This window comes from Panthera uncia, chromosome D1, assembly GCF_023721935.1.
Source record: "Panthera uncia isolate 11264 chromosome D1, Puncia_PCG_1.0, whole genome shotgun sequence".
Taxonomy (NCBI): domain Eukaryota; kingdom Metazoa; phylum Chordata; class Mammalia; order Carnivora; family Felidae; genus Panthera; species Panthera uncia.
Window position 1 is genome coordinate 46,208,006 of NC_064808.1, and position 14,479 is coordinate 46,222,484.

The following is a 14,479-nucleotide window of genomic DNA, read 5'->3' on the forward strand; positions in this document are numbered from 1 at the left end:
CTCTTTTGACTATAGTATTTGTGGATGTGTGCCATGCCATTTGTTTTCATTTTATTTCTTTTTGAAATTAATATTTTCACCTGGATTTTCTCTTTACCTAGAGAAATATTGTGTAGGTCAATTTTCATGGACTCCTTCCTACCTTATTTAAGATCTCTGTTCTCCCGCAGTGTTTAGCTGAGGACTGGGTATTTTGTGTCTGCTTTGTTACTACTTAGGTGGTAGGGTAAAGGGGAAGTTCAGATGGAGTTGTGGGTAGTGGTGTTCGTGGGATTGGTTTCTGCTCTTTTATTATAACTTTGTTCATAGTTCAACGTGTGAGTTTATTATACCACTCTATCGGTATATCTTATTCTTTTGGGTGGGTAGTGGTAGATATTTCCCCAATTCAGGGTAGAACTGTAGAGACAATCTGCCCAGGTGTTTATTTTCCAGACTTGATGCAACTATTCCCAGCAGCCACTCTAACTCCCTTGCCAGAGGAAGGAAAAAACAGACAAAATCCAAGGAGTGTGGCCACTATGCTATTTCTCAGAAGTGGTGATCAGGGATGGAGGGCAGCTTCAACTGGGGCTTTCCATATGTCTCCTGCCCTCACTTTAGTGAATGGGCTTGTTTTATTTATTTTTTCTTTTGTCTTACTTTCTGGTAAATCCCTCCACATTGTTTGAGATAATCAGCTCTGGTAGAATGCTGTGCAATCATTCTGCCTTTCCTCTCCCTTCCTACTCAGTAAGAAAAGCAAACAGCAGCACAGGCAGATTTTTCTCTTGTTGGAGTATTGTTGTAGTGGTATTGAGATCCTTCCACTCTGAAGAAACTTTCTGACTCTCCTATGGAGGCTGCCTGCTCAGCCCCCTCAGTCCACTTCCCTTCTCATTCTGTGGTATTACACTGTCAGAATTTTCCTTCATACATCTTCCTCTCAGTAATGGTTCTTTGAGGGAAGAAAAAAGGGCTATCAAGGGTGGGAGTTCTACATTTATTCCTAGTAAGTTTTGTTTGCTCAAACCATTATTTTAAAAGATTGTTAACTTTTCTTATATTTGAGAGTTGCTGGTATATTTATGGTTGGTTTTAAAATTTTTTTGTTATTGTCACTTTTGTTGAGTTCAGGAGGAGGGTGGCTGGTTCTAGGACCTACCAGTTCTGGGATCACCCTTCAGACAGCCATCTTAGCAGGGCTAGAAGGCTGTAGCTAGTTACTTTTTTTGGTAGGGGAGGAGAGGCTCAACATAGGAGACTTCTCTAGTCAAAAGCCCCTGGTATGGCTTTCACTCAATTATTAGATCTTGTATGATTCAATCAATAATATAGATTTCTCAGGAGTCCAGTGCTTAAATATTGCTCTGCTGGGTACAGTGTGGATACATCAAGGTACAGTGAGGCCAGAGGCACCACAGGGTTTACCGTCTGTTACATGAAAATGTCAGAAAGCAGTAAGTGCCGGGACATAACCCAAGAGATGACAGGTAACTAAAATAACATCTAGTCCAATCTTTTATCCAAAGAAGAATCACTAACTACCCCATTTCTGACAGATGGCCCTTCAGACAGTGCTGGGATATCTGAAGTGTCAGAAAACTCCTGAACACTGTTCTGTTATCGGAAAGCTCAAAATACTTAAATATTCTTTACTTTGAGCCAAACTATAACTCCTCTTCTCTCTGCATGGTCTCCTTTGGAGAAGCTTCTAATTCACATGACTCCTAATCTAAGCTCCATTTAGATGGCTACCACAAGTATGCCTATAGTCCTGATCTCTAGCCTGGCCTACAATTCTGGAAAATTACTGAGCAGGTTGAAAACTTATTGCATCAAAACCCATGAGAGATGGTAGAACATGGATAACTATAAAGTCCTGCATGCGAATAAAAAGTAACTATTGTATGGGATGAAGATACCTGATTTGGCTCTAGTAAAAGAGATTTGAGGCTTGTAATCCTAAATGTACTGTGAGCCCATAATAAGGCACAGCGAGTCTATGCTGCCTGAATAACAAATGTCAATACCAGGGACATTTGCCAATATCTTTCTGAGCTAAGAGCTTGTTAGGACACATCTGGGCCTCTGGTACAGCAACAACCAGAATGTGTGCAGGCAGGGGATGATATCTAGGAACCGTGGTCCATAGTCCATGAGCAGTTGGGAAATAAGGCTACAGCCTGGAGAAGGGAAGTTTTAGAGAGGTACAAAAGCTGTCTTCAAACAGGAGAAAGATTTATGGGAAAGAGAATACTTGGTTTGTTCTTTCTGCTTTCAGAGCACAGCCCCAGGATAGTTTTATGAGATAACAAAAGGCTGTTCATTGGTTCTGTTGACTACGAGGCATCAATTTCTGAGGTCTGCAAAAGATCTAACTAACTTACCCTGGAAAAACCCTGTTTCTATTTCTGTCTATGGGGATATGGAACCAGATTTCTAGGTGGGACACAGATGAGTGAACCATTGAATTCACTTGAGGAAGAATAGTTGGGCAACAAACCTCCTGAGAAGCCTGCCAAAGAGAGGGGATTTTTCCAAACATTATAGCCAAAGAGCAACCAGCTTCCAGTTGTCAGAAACCAACCTTGAAACCCAGACATGAGAGCCTGCTTGGTACTGTGGATAGCAATGGGAAGAACTAGAATTTAAAGCAGATGAAATTGGTTTAAAATCTGACTACGCCATTTACTAGTTTTGTGACATTAATTACTAAACTTGCTGAGTCTTGGCTTACCTACCTATAAAATGAAATGATTAAGTTCTAGCTCATTGGATCATTGTGCAAATAAAATAACAATTACAAAGCCCCTGCCATATAACTAGGTTCTTATAAACTGAAGCAAGTTGCCAACAGTGCTACTGTGATTTCAGACATTTTATAAGTTAAACACTTTTTTTTTCAGGGCTCCCTTCTGAACACTCCTCAGGTATTGAGGAAGATGAGTCAAAGAGTGGCTTGGATGTCATGCCCAATATTTCTGACATGCTGCTGCGCAAACTGCGGGTCCACAGATCTCTTCCTGGAAGGTAAAATCAGGGCATAAGTTGCATAAGACCCTGTATTGAGTGGGCCCTGTGTTAGTCTCTGGATGGGACATAGTGGAGCACCAGCCTTGATTTTTGACTCGAGAAAGGTCAAAGTCTCATGGTCTAGACAGGGCTAATTCATCCAAAATAAAAAGAATAATAAAAAGCTATGTAAGGTGGTTCCAACTCAAAGAGCAGGTGGGTTTCATAGGTGGGGGCATGAGGTATCACCAGAGGCTAATGGCAGCAGTGGGTGGTGGACTTTGGGCCAGGAGACATAGTTTCAGTTCGAGATCTACCATTTACCCATAACTGAAAGATTCTAGGTCTGATATCTGCATAGATAGAGATGTAGAACATTTGGAACCACACAAGGGTTGCTTGGGGAACCTACCAGGTTCTTCCACATGTGGGGAGAAAGTGACTTCACTTGCCAAGCCTCAACCTTCTCACCTATACAACAGAGGTCATAAGTGCTCTGTCATTGGTAGGGTGCTGCACTAGCTAAAGGAGAAAGTGTTCAAGCTGGGACCTAAAACCATGTCAGCACATGACAGACTCTTGATAACTAGATTGAAAAGCAAATAGTTTGGAGCATGAAGGAGAAAAGAGAGGGTACCACTAAGCAGTAAGAATTGGGTGGGTGTCTGCAATTGAGGCATCCTGCCAAGCCCAAGCAACCTGGAGACTAAACTGTTGTGGGAGTGCACTGGGGGGAAAGCCTATTAGGAGGACCATTCAGACATAACAGAACCCCCTGATTTGGGGGTAAATATGAAAGGAAAACAAGTTTTACCCAGGGAGTGTGATGTGTTCAAACTGCAAACCATCATCACCTAAAACACAGAGTCATCAGGGCAATACTCAGAGGACCTAGCGACTAAGCCAGCATCAGGAAAAGTGCCAGAAACAAGTCAGAAGCAGGCTGCATCCACAGCTGGAGGAGGGCGTGGCTTGGGCCAGTTCATCTCATAGAAGGCAGAGAGGGGCTGTCCAGAGGAAGGAAACTAAAGGAGAAGCACTCTGAGTGCACTGCAGGTTACAGAGCATGTTTATATGCTGGGTGTCTTTTGGTGTTTATGACAACCCAGTGAAGCAGAAAAGGAAGATTTTATTCATCTTCAGTGAGGGAAAAGAGGCAAAGAAACATGCTAGCAAGTGACAGAGTCAGGAATTGAACTCAGCATGGGCTGACTGCAGACTCAATGCCTTTCCATCTATACCAGGGGCCTGTCACAATTACCAAAACAACCATTGATACTCTTGTCTGTAGTGAACAAGGCTGGTCAGTGGTGTGATTGGCTTCCTTTTCCTCAGGAAAGTTGAAAATAATTAGATCATTAGAACACACCTCCAGCTAATTAAATTCCCTCAGCTTCCCCAGGAGAAGAAGACTGAGCACTTCTATTTTCCTTGAGTAAGTCAACAGCTACTAGCTACCAACAATGAGGCCAGACAGAGCCTGCATGGGCCTGCACAGTCAGTGAATAAGATCAGCTTCTGAGCATGTGGTCCAGACTCTCAGATTGAGGTCAGTGGCTCTCATGCATTGTGCCAATAGCCATATTGCCCATCCCCAAACTTCCTGCTCCAACCACCAAATCAGGCTCCCTGCTCCTGGCCTTCATAGAGGCTGTGCAACTTAGTCCACTGGCTGGGCCCAGAACTCTCTATCCCTGGTTTGGAGGATGGAATAGATGGGCAAATAGTCATGTGAGACATTGACCAACAGGGGGAAGACAGAGGTTTAAGAATCCTTCCTCCAGAAGAAATATGGGGAAATTACACTTGAGTTTTAATATGAAAGAGTTAGTTTCATGATCTATGTGGGCTATGTGAGTTGGGACTGGACCATACAAAGAAGGAGCTCATGGAGTCAGCAAGTTGAATGAATTCAGTAGAAAAACCAGGGACCGAACACAAATTAGGGACACAGTCAATGGTTGATTAACAAGAGTGTGAAGAGAACATGTTACTGGGTCAAAAACCAATAGGAGCAATAAATAGGAATTTAATCAATAAATATTCATTGCCTATTTTATTCCAGACATTATAATGGAGAACAAGCAGACACAGTCCCTGTTCTCATGGCACTTACATCCTAGGTGGGGAGACAAATAATATTTAAGTAACTAAATGGATGAGTTCAGATAGCAAAGCTGCTAAGAAGACCATGATATAGGCACATACAGAGATGACAAAGGAATGGAACATTCAAAGGTCAAGGACGGCCCCAGTGATACAGTAACCATTAACCTAAGACATGCAGATGACAAAATGAAGCCATCCATGCAAAGATTTCCAGACAAAAAGCACAGTGATTTTAACAAATGATGCTGGGATGACAGGATAGCCACATGCAAAAAAGTAAAGTTAGAATAACTTTACCTCACACAATACACAAAAATGAGTTCAAAATGAACCATAGGCCAAAATTTAAAAGCTAATGCTATCAAACAATTAGAAGAAAACATATGAAGAAATCTTCAATACGTTGGTTTAGTCCATCGTTTCTTAGATATGACACAAAAACACAAGCAACAAGAGAAAAAATAGATGAATAGTATTTCATCAAAATTAAAAACTTTTATGATGCAAATAATATCATTAAGAAAATGAAAAGACAACCCATAGAATGTAAAAAAATATTTGCAAATCATGTATTTGATGAGGGTTTTGTTTCCAGAATATATAAAGAATGCTCATAACTCAATAAAAAAGATAACTATTTTTTTTATGTTTATTTATTTTTGAGAGAGAGAGAGAGACAGAGAGTGAGCAGGGGAGGGACAAGAGAGGGGGAGACACAGAATCTGAAGCAGGCTCCAGGCTCTGAGCTGTCAGCACACAGCCTGATGTGGGGTTAAACTCATGAACTGTGAAATGATGACTTGAGCTGAAATTGCATGCTTAACTGATTGAGCCACCCAGGTGCCCCGAAAAGATACTATTTTTTTTTAAATGCAAAGGATTTAAGTAGACACTTCTTCAAAAAATAAGCACATGGAAAGATGCTCAGTGTCATTAATCTTTAGGGAAGATTAGGGAAATGCAAATCAAAATATTAATGAGATACCATTTCACATCTACTAGAATGGCTATAATAAAAAAGATGGACAATAACAAGTGTTGGTGAGGACATGAAGAAATTAGAGTCCTTAGTAAAATTATGCAGCCCCTTTGGAATAACAGTTTGTCAGTTCTTCAAAAAGTTAAAAATGTATTTCCATATGGCCTAGCAATTCCACTCCTGGGTATATAAGAAAAATAAATAAATAAAAATATGCCTCTACACAAAAACTTATAAATGTTCAATAACAGCATTTTCGTATTGGCCTGAGAGTGGAAATAACCCAAATGTCCAGTAACTGATGAATGAATAAATAAAATGTGATATACCCATTCAATGAGATATTATTCAGCCACAAAAATGAAGTACTGATATATACTACCACGAGGATAAGCCTTGAAAATATTAAGCTAAGTGAAAGAAGCCAATCACAAAAATCCACATGTTGTATGATTCCATTTATATGAAATTTCCAGAATAGGGAAATCCATAGAGTAAGAAAATAGATTAGTAATTGCCTAGGGGTGGGAATGGGGGTTGGAGAAGATAGAGATTTGATTGCAAATGGATACAGGGTTTCTTTTTGGAATGATGAAGTTCCAAAATTGACTATAGTGATTGATGGTTGTACAATTCTGGGAATATATTAAAAATTACTGAATTATAAATTTTAAAGGGTAAATTTTATGATACATGGATTATATTTCAATAAAGCTATTATGAAAGAGAGTGGGGAGAAAAAGGAAAGAATAGTAAATGCTAAGTCCTGGGGCCACAGTGAGTGTGTCTGAGGAACAGAATGGCCAATGGGTCTGGGAAATGGGAAGATGAAAGTCTGGTAGGGACTGGTTCACAGAAAACCTTGATTTTATTTTAAGGTCTATTAAGGGAGTTTGAATTCTGAGGCAGGCAATGTCACCCCAGTCTCCTTGTATGTCATCTGCTGGGCTTCCATCTTTTTTGGAAACCCATGGCTCTGTCCCCTAGCTGTCTATACCAGTTCATAAGACATAGCTCTCTGCACCAGGAGCTGGCCATGTCTTGTGGCTTTTTAAATTTGAATCACACTTCCCTGAGTCCTCAGGGCTTTATACATTTTAAACAATTGTGTTCTATAGCAAAAAAAAAGCAGAAAGTAAATTATCAAAATAGATGAGTTTGGTTAATAACGAAAATATGTATATTTTATATACTATCCAAATAAAGCCAGGAGTCAAAGGCAAGCTCAGTGAGTTTTGATAAATTTGTGTAAGCAATATGTGCTCTATATGACAATCAAGATTATGTTGGCTGGCCCTCAGAGGAAAGGGCTTGATGGGTGGGGTTGTGACAAGCATTGTAAGCATCAAACATCTTTGCAGTTGTTTGTCCCATGTTCTGTACTCTGCTGACTTGATGGCGATGGGGTCTTGTTGCCTCATCCTCACAGGAAGGCTCTCATAGTCCTTTGTCAGGGGTGAGAACCAGCCCCTTGCAGAGATAACTGACCCCTACCTTTGCTCTTGGGGTCCCTCCACACCCGTCAAAAGGAGGAAGCTGTGTTTCCTGAGAATCTTATCGATGGCATGCTCTGTTGCCAAGTTCTGTGACGCTGGTAGGACCCCTCCCAGTGCTCCCACCCCAGCACAGGAAAGGGCCTGTGCATTATTTACGTTGTCTGGGTTTCAGAACAGGACTAGCTTTAGTCACCAGCAAGAGAAGCAGCAGCAGAGTGAGTGTGCAGACAAAAGGATGGCTAACTGTGGGAACCACACACGAAGAGGAACCTCACAGAAAGACACCTCTGTGCTGGCTGGGACTTTCTTGCCTCGTCTCTAATTCCACCCAGTAGAGACGGTTCTCACTGTAGAGAGGAACTCTGGCCACTCTTTCCTACCTTGTATTCTCTGGCCCACCTGCACTCTTGTCACAACCCTCAGAGACAGGAGGAGGGCCTGGCTTTGCAGACCTGAGTAGCCCCCCCACAAAACTATAAAGGCTATTCAGATGTGTGCAGTTTATAAAGTACATAGCATATGCATTTTCTTACTGAGTCTTTACAACAAGCCTGTGAGTTAGTCATAATAATAGCTAAATCTTCTGAGTGACTACTCAGTGTGGATGTCATGTATATACAAACATGTATACATACACACATATACACATTTATACATATACATGTGTGGATGTCATATATATGTGAATATATACACACATACATTTATACACACACATACATACATACATATGTATGTATATACATTTATTCCTTAGAATACTCCTGCAAGGTAGATATTATTCCCATTTTACAAACAAGCAAACTTAAGTAACTTGTCCAAAGTCCCAGACAGTTGAGGCGCTGATGGAGGACTGACCCCAGGATCTAATATTTTCCACCACACTTCCTCTGTAGGAGTCAATGTCTGGGCAAATATCTCATCACTACAGAGCTCACACAAAGGGTACCCTGCATGTTTTCCATCTCACCAATTCTTCTTACTACATTTCTGGGCATACATAGTCTGCTGGTTGTTCAAAGTCACTTTCTGGTTTATTTCATAGGTTGGACACAGTTCATTTGCATGTCTTTTCTTTTTCACAGTGCCCCTCCGCTTACTGAAAAGGAAGTTGAGGTAAGTGATTCCAGTGCTTTATGAAATTTAGTGCTGGAGCTTTATGGAGTTTATAGAAAACATTCCCTTCTCTAGCCCCTGTCCCTGACAATTGTATACAAAAATGAGAATACATGACTGTTAGGTAATATGGACATTGAGATCAGCCCTACTGAACTGCTGAGACTCCCACCCCAGGTAAAGGAAGATTTTGGCAAATTTGGTCAGAGATAAGAATATGCCCGGAAATTCCACATTTCTTCAAGGATGGTTTATGCTTTTTAAAAGGATGACTTAGATACACAAAGTTAGCTGGGAGGCAGCAGAACTCAATCAAATTTATTTCAAAATTATTAACAGCTGGTCAGATTTCAAGTTTTAAACTTTGGTCCAAAGGAAAAAGTTATTTCCCTTTTGAGGATTCCAGGTGTAAGGAAACTTGCTCAGCCAAGGTGAGAGGCTGTGCTGTCAGCTCTCCAGCCTTCCCTGATTCCTCCAATACTCCCCTTAGGGCCTCCTTGTCTCTGTAGAGATGCTATCCCTATGGGTTGGTGAGTGAGCTGAGAGGAACTTGTCTTCATTTCATTGTGGTGAAGGGGTAAATGGACAAAGAGAACACGTCCCAGGTGAGGTGGTGAGGACCTATGATGCCAGCACTAGTTTCCAAGACAATTATATTGGAATAGATAGAAGGAAGGGAAGAAGAACATGGATGAGTTCAGAATGTCTTTACACACAGGTTAGGAGGATAGAAGGTTTTATAGTCTTTATAGAATGGTTTGCCACTGATAATAAGAAAATTAAAATACCCCTCCTGAGACCCAGTGGGCTGGATAAGTAGAGGAAGACAGACAATGTGAAATATCTGCCACAGATAGTAATATCTCTCACAGATAGTAACAATTACCTTGCACACAGACATTGTTCATCACACATTCCTATCCATCCTTTCAGCTGATCCTCCAGTCAGCTCAGAGTAACAGATAGAGCAGGAATTAGAACAAAGGAGGAAACCAAGTGATGAAATAACTTACCCAAGGCCCTAGACCCAGCACTTAGCAGAACCAACCCTGGGACCCAAATATTCTGTCTGAATTCAGGACTCTTTATATCACACTTCCATGAAGGTGATAACCCAGGTATAGAAAACTAAACGGTAAGCATTATTGATAAACTGACTGGACTGAGGTTTGGGTAGCACAGAGACCACTAAACCAGTGACATCGGTGAAGACGGTCTGTGGGTGGTTTGTTTAATGGCTGGCTTCTGTCCTCATATATATGCTGACACAATCAGTGCTCAGCATGATGAAAGTAGCACAGGTGTTGAATAGTCTAAGGTGTCAAATAGTCTAAGGTTCAATCCTGGCTCTGTTACTTGCGTCACCTTAAACAAGTTAATGACCTCTCTGGTCTCAGTCTCTCTACCCATAGGGTGGACATAACAGTTCCTATTGCAGAGGCTTTTTGTGGGGTTAAATGAGCCAAGGTGTGCAAAACTCACAGCACTGCTAGAATATAGTAGATGCTCAATGAGGAGTAGCTTCCTATAGTGCCATCATTGTTGTTATTGGGTCAGTTAAAGGCCTTAAATTCTCTGTCTGGAGATGTCTACCTACCATGGGCCATATCACATGAACTTCAGAAGCTCAGACAGAGTTAGCTTACCCCAAGGGTGTAAATCTGCTATCTCTTGACTCAGGGCAAATGAAGGCCATGGTTTCCTGTGTAGAGACCATCTGCCTATTTCTCCTCCTCAGTAGTTTCCTATTATACCAGGAATTTCATGTTTGCTCAAACCACCTTGCAAAGTTTCATTCATGCATCCTGCATTTTTGGCATGAAATATTTGTTCCAGGATACTTTTCCTAACAGAATCATACCTGGCCTTATTTAATCTCCTGACACCTTATTAAAGCTGCTTTCCACATAGGATTTGTAATACTCAGGTAAGATGCTGGTTGAAGTTTGCTTTAAGACAACACGTCTTACATTTTAAATGGAGTTTCTTTAAATACAGTGGTTCTATGCAAAACCTCCAAAACATACATCCAATGAATCCTAGCATGAATCTAAACTGCTTACACAATGAGCTGAGTTTACCTAAACCTAAATACAGGATATTTTCTTAAAATTCAGGTAAAAGTAAAGTGTTATTCTCTTATTATTTTCAGTAAAATGCATTTGGTCTTCTGGTCCTGAAAAGAACCTAGCACGAACCTTAGGTTATTATTTCACCATCTTTTGTGCAGTTTACTATGAAGGAGAGTTTCACTTGTACATGGCTGCTTTGGTGACTGGTTCCAGGAGCTGCTGTAAAATGCTCGTGCAAGAAACATACCTGCGACCTTATTCCCTGTAATAACTCCTCCTAGCACCTCTCCCACACTCTTGTTCCCAACAGAACGTGTTTGTACAACTGTCCTTGGCCTTTAGAAATGACAGCTACACTCTGGAATCTAGAATTAACCAGGCTGAAAGGGAACGTAACCTGACAGAAGAGAACACAGAGAAGGAACTGGAAAACTTCAAAGCTTCCATTACGGTAATTGTAGAGCCTGATTGGAGAATCCCTAGAGGAGGGACTGTCTCCTAGGGCTATGCCAGGGGTCCTGCTTTCTCAGTCACCAACTAGAGTATTCTGACATGAGAAATCAGGTGAAGGTCCTGAGCCAGACAGAGTCTTCCTCAGAGAGCTGAGAGGAAATGAGGCAGAGACCTAAAGGCCTGGTTACCTCAGGGCTGTGGGTAAGGCCTCCAAACCCTCAGCAGCTTCTCAGGCGGAGTCTAGGTGACCTGGGATGACAAAGGGAGCACCTTGGGGACCAAAGACCTGGATGTGATTCCCTTCTTTCAGGCCAGCCATGTATAGAGTGTCCACTTTGGGATTCTCCAATCCCCAGAGGAAGGTGTAGCCCAGGCCTTGCAGAGGCCGTTCCTTTCAGCCAGGATGGGGCAGGGCTCATTGTGACAGCCCAAGTCATGTCTTGGTATGTGAGGACCCCAAGTGACGTTCCTTGTCACTTCCCAGTCCTCAGCTTCACTATGGCACCACTGTGAGCACCGGGAGACTTACCAGAAACTGCTGGAGGACATTGCTGTCCTGCACCGCTTGGCTGCCCGCCTCTCCAGCCGAGCTGAGATGGTGGGGGCCGTCCGACAGGTAAGCCTCTCCAGCTTCCAGCCCTCTGACCAGCTCTGCTCTGTCCACAGTAACTAGAGCAATAATGTAAGCAGTGACAACTATAGACACCAGTTATCGATGGCTTCCTTTGTGCCAGACATCTGTATATTATTGTGTTTTATTTACTAAGAGTATTTTTGGTGGACCACTAAACCTTTGAGGTGTTCCTTGGATAAAGCTTTCTGTGGACATGCAAGTTTGGGAACTGCTGCATACTATCATCCTTTCTTGGATATTTCTAATACATATTGGCATCAAGGCTTTGAGAAATCCTATACTGAAAAAGCCTGTTTAATTTTTACCTGTGTGTTTCCCTAATGTATTTGACTGAAGAACCATAAAATACCTATTTTCTCATAAAATACCTATTTAACTCCCATGGAACTAGTATTTGGCAAACATGCTTTAGGAAAAACTGCTTTGTTTCATTTAAGCCTCCCAGCAATCCTGTAAATATCCTTTCCCCCTGATGAAGACATGAAGCTTCAGAAAGGTAACAGCAAAAGTAGTGGCAGAGCTAGGGTGCAGGCCCAGATCTGGCTCCCTTTCAGCCACTTTGAAGTCCTAAAGCTCATAGGGCACTGCCCTGGTCCAGGATGGTGTCATAGGATCAGACTGCCTGAGGCCTTATCTTGGCTCCACTAGGATTCACTGTGTGACCTCAGGCCAGATACTGAACTCTCCATGTTCCAACTTCTCCAACCAATGAAGATGATGTAGTATGTGCCATAGAGGGTTACTATAATACTTGCAAAGCACCTAGATGTTATTATCACTGTTGCTAGTACCGTGCTCACCTATCCTGCCGCACTGGTTGCATTAGTAGGGTGTTCCTAGAGTAGAGCCTAGAGCAGTCCTTGTAGAATGAAGGAAGGACAAGCCAGTGGGCTGCCCCACCCCTGTGTTCTTCCGGGGAAAGGGCACCTGACTCAGCAGCTCGCCCAGGAAGTCACTCTGGCTGGGGGAAGCAACAAAGGGAGAGCTCAAGGGAAGTGTCTGGTCCCAGCTCCTGGCTGCAGGGAACTTTTCTAGGGAATACTCATTGAGTATGTCCCGCTGTGGCCAGCAGGCCCTGGGCTAGGCTCACCGAGGGATCCAATGAGGATAAGCAAGGGAAACTCTTCCTCATTCTGTATGGCCCTCCCAAATGTGTTTCTTGGCCCATGCACTGTTCATAGAAGTCTTCAGCCTTCTCCACATGGCTTTCCCACCCCTAACTTCCATGTCTTCCATGTTGGTCCTCATCTTTCTCTCTGGTCCCACCAGACTGGTCCTGGCACTTGTCTTCTCTTTCCTAGTTGCACTCACTGCCACCAGTCTCACCCCTTCAGTCTAGTCTCCACTGGTGGCCTATGTCACTTCCTTACCTTAAGATATTTGATGGCTCTTTTCCTTCAGAAAAAGTCCAAATTCCTTAGTGTTCCACTCAAGGTCCTTCACAACTCAGCCCTAACTACCCTTTCTTGTTGGAAACAAACCCAACTGCTTACAGATTTCTACGTAAGTAGGATGACCTGTACTCTACTGGTTTTCCAGGCAATCCTGACATGTGCCTACTGTCCCAGCATAATTCTTTAAATTTTTTTAAAAGTAGGCTCCATGCCTAACATGGAACTTGAACTCACAATCTCGAGATCGAGAGTTGCATACTCTACTGACTGAGCCCAGCATAATTCTTAATAGCACCCCTTCAACTCTTCAAAGACTCCTGTCTGAAGGATAGATCCTCACCTAAGTACAAGCCCTGTGATGCTCTGCTTCTGGACCTTTATTCTTGGAGTCCACTGGCCTGAATCTTTTTGTCTCTCCTACCTATATCTTCATGCCCAGATGCTGCCCATACCCCACATCCACTTCACTCTACCTCCAGGAAGCTTCCCTGACCCACTCTCTCTGCAGAGAGGACTTTTCCACCTCTCATCTCCTCAGGCATTGTGGCTGTGCTTGTTCTTGTCCTCCCTGAGTGCAAGTGCCTAAATCCCCCTCTCAGCTCACATCATAGACAGCAAAATCTTAGAGGGCAGAGTTACACCTAAGATTGGTCCCTGTATCCTTTTGATTGTCCCATCCCAGAGCCTAGCTCAGAGCAAGCAAGTGCCAACAAGCCTTTCCTCCAACTTCCCTGTGTGCTCAATGCTCTCCTTTCCTTCAGGAAAAGCGTATGTCAAAGGCAACAGAGGTAATGATGCAGTATGTGGAGAATCTGAAGAGGACGTATGAGAAGGACCATGCAGAGCTCATGGAGTTTAAAAAACTTGCAAATCAGAATTCAAGCCGCAGCTGCGGCCCCTCTGGTAAGGAACTGGGCTCCTGCCCTCATCTTGACCTTGCAATGTGGGTCTCTGATAGCTCTAGGCCAGGATCACATCTATTAGTACAGCCCAAGGACATGCTTTTAGTTGAGCAAGGCTCACTGCCCCTGCCCAGTGCTGCCTATGGGGGCCTCACAGCAGCTGCTTCAGTGAGCCTAGAGGCCTGGAACCAGAAAATATGAACAGTCCCAAAGCAACTCCTGACACAATTAACCACAGCGGTTGACCGCTGATGTGAAGCCCACAGGCTGCAAGAGCTCACTGTACTTGATGAGAATGACAGACCTCAGACTTTGTAGTCTTTGTGCTTT

General features: G+C 42.7%; 1 protein-coding gene and 1 long non-coding RNA gene across 11 annotated transcripts in view; one reads left to right on the top strand and one right to left on the bottom strand.

Annotated features, from left to right (window-relative positions):
• Positions 1 to 14,479, bottom strand: part of LOC125936206 (uncharacterized) — a 197,238-nt gene that overhangs the window by 112,373 nt on the left and 70,386 nt on the right. The gene's annotated exons all lie outside the window — the stretch shown is intronic.
• The window catches only part of IRAG1 (inositol 1,4,5-triphosphate receptor associated 1), a 75,522-nt gene that overhangs the window by 33,740 nt on the left and 27,303 nt on the right, over positions 1 to 14,479 (top strand). For all 9 annotated transcript variants that reach the window (XM_049650032.1, XM_049650058.1, XM_049650039.1 and 6 more), the window contains 5 exons: positions 2,889 to 3,012; positions 8,664 to 8,694; positions 11,077 to 11,217; positions 11,704 to 11,835; positions 14,009 to 14,150. In XM_049650032.1, the coding sequence (XP_049505989.1) occupies positions 2,889 to 3,012; positions 8,664 to 8,694; positions 11,077 to 11,217; positions 11,704 to 11,835; positions 14,009 to 14,150 (570 nt within the window). The remainder of the gene's footprint in view (positions 1 to 2,888; positions 3,013 to 8,663; positions 8,695 to 11,076; positions 11,218 to 11,703; positions 11,836 to 14,008; positions 14,151 to 14,479) is intronic.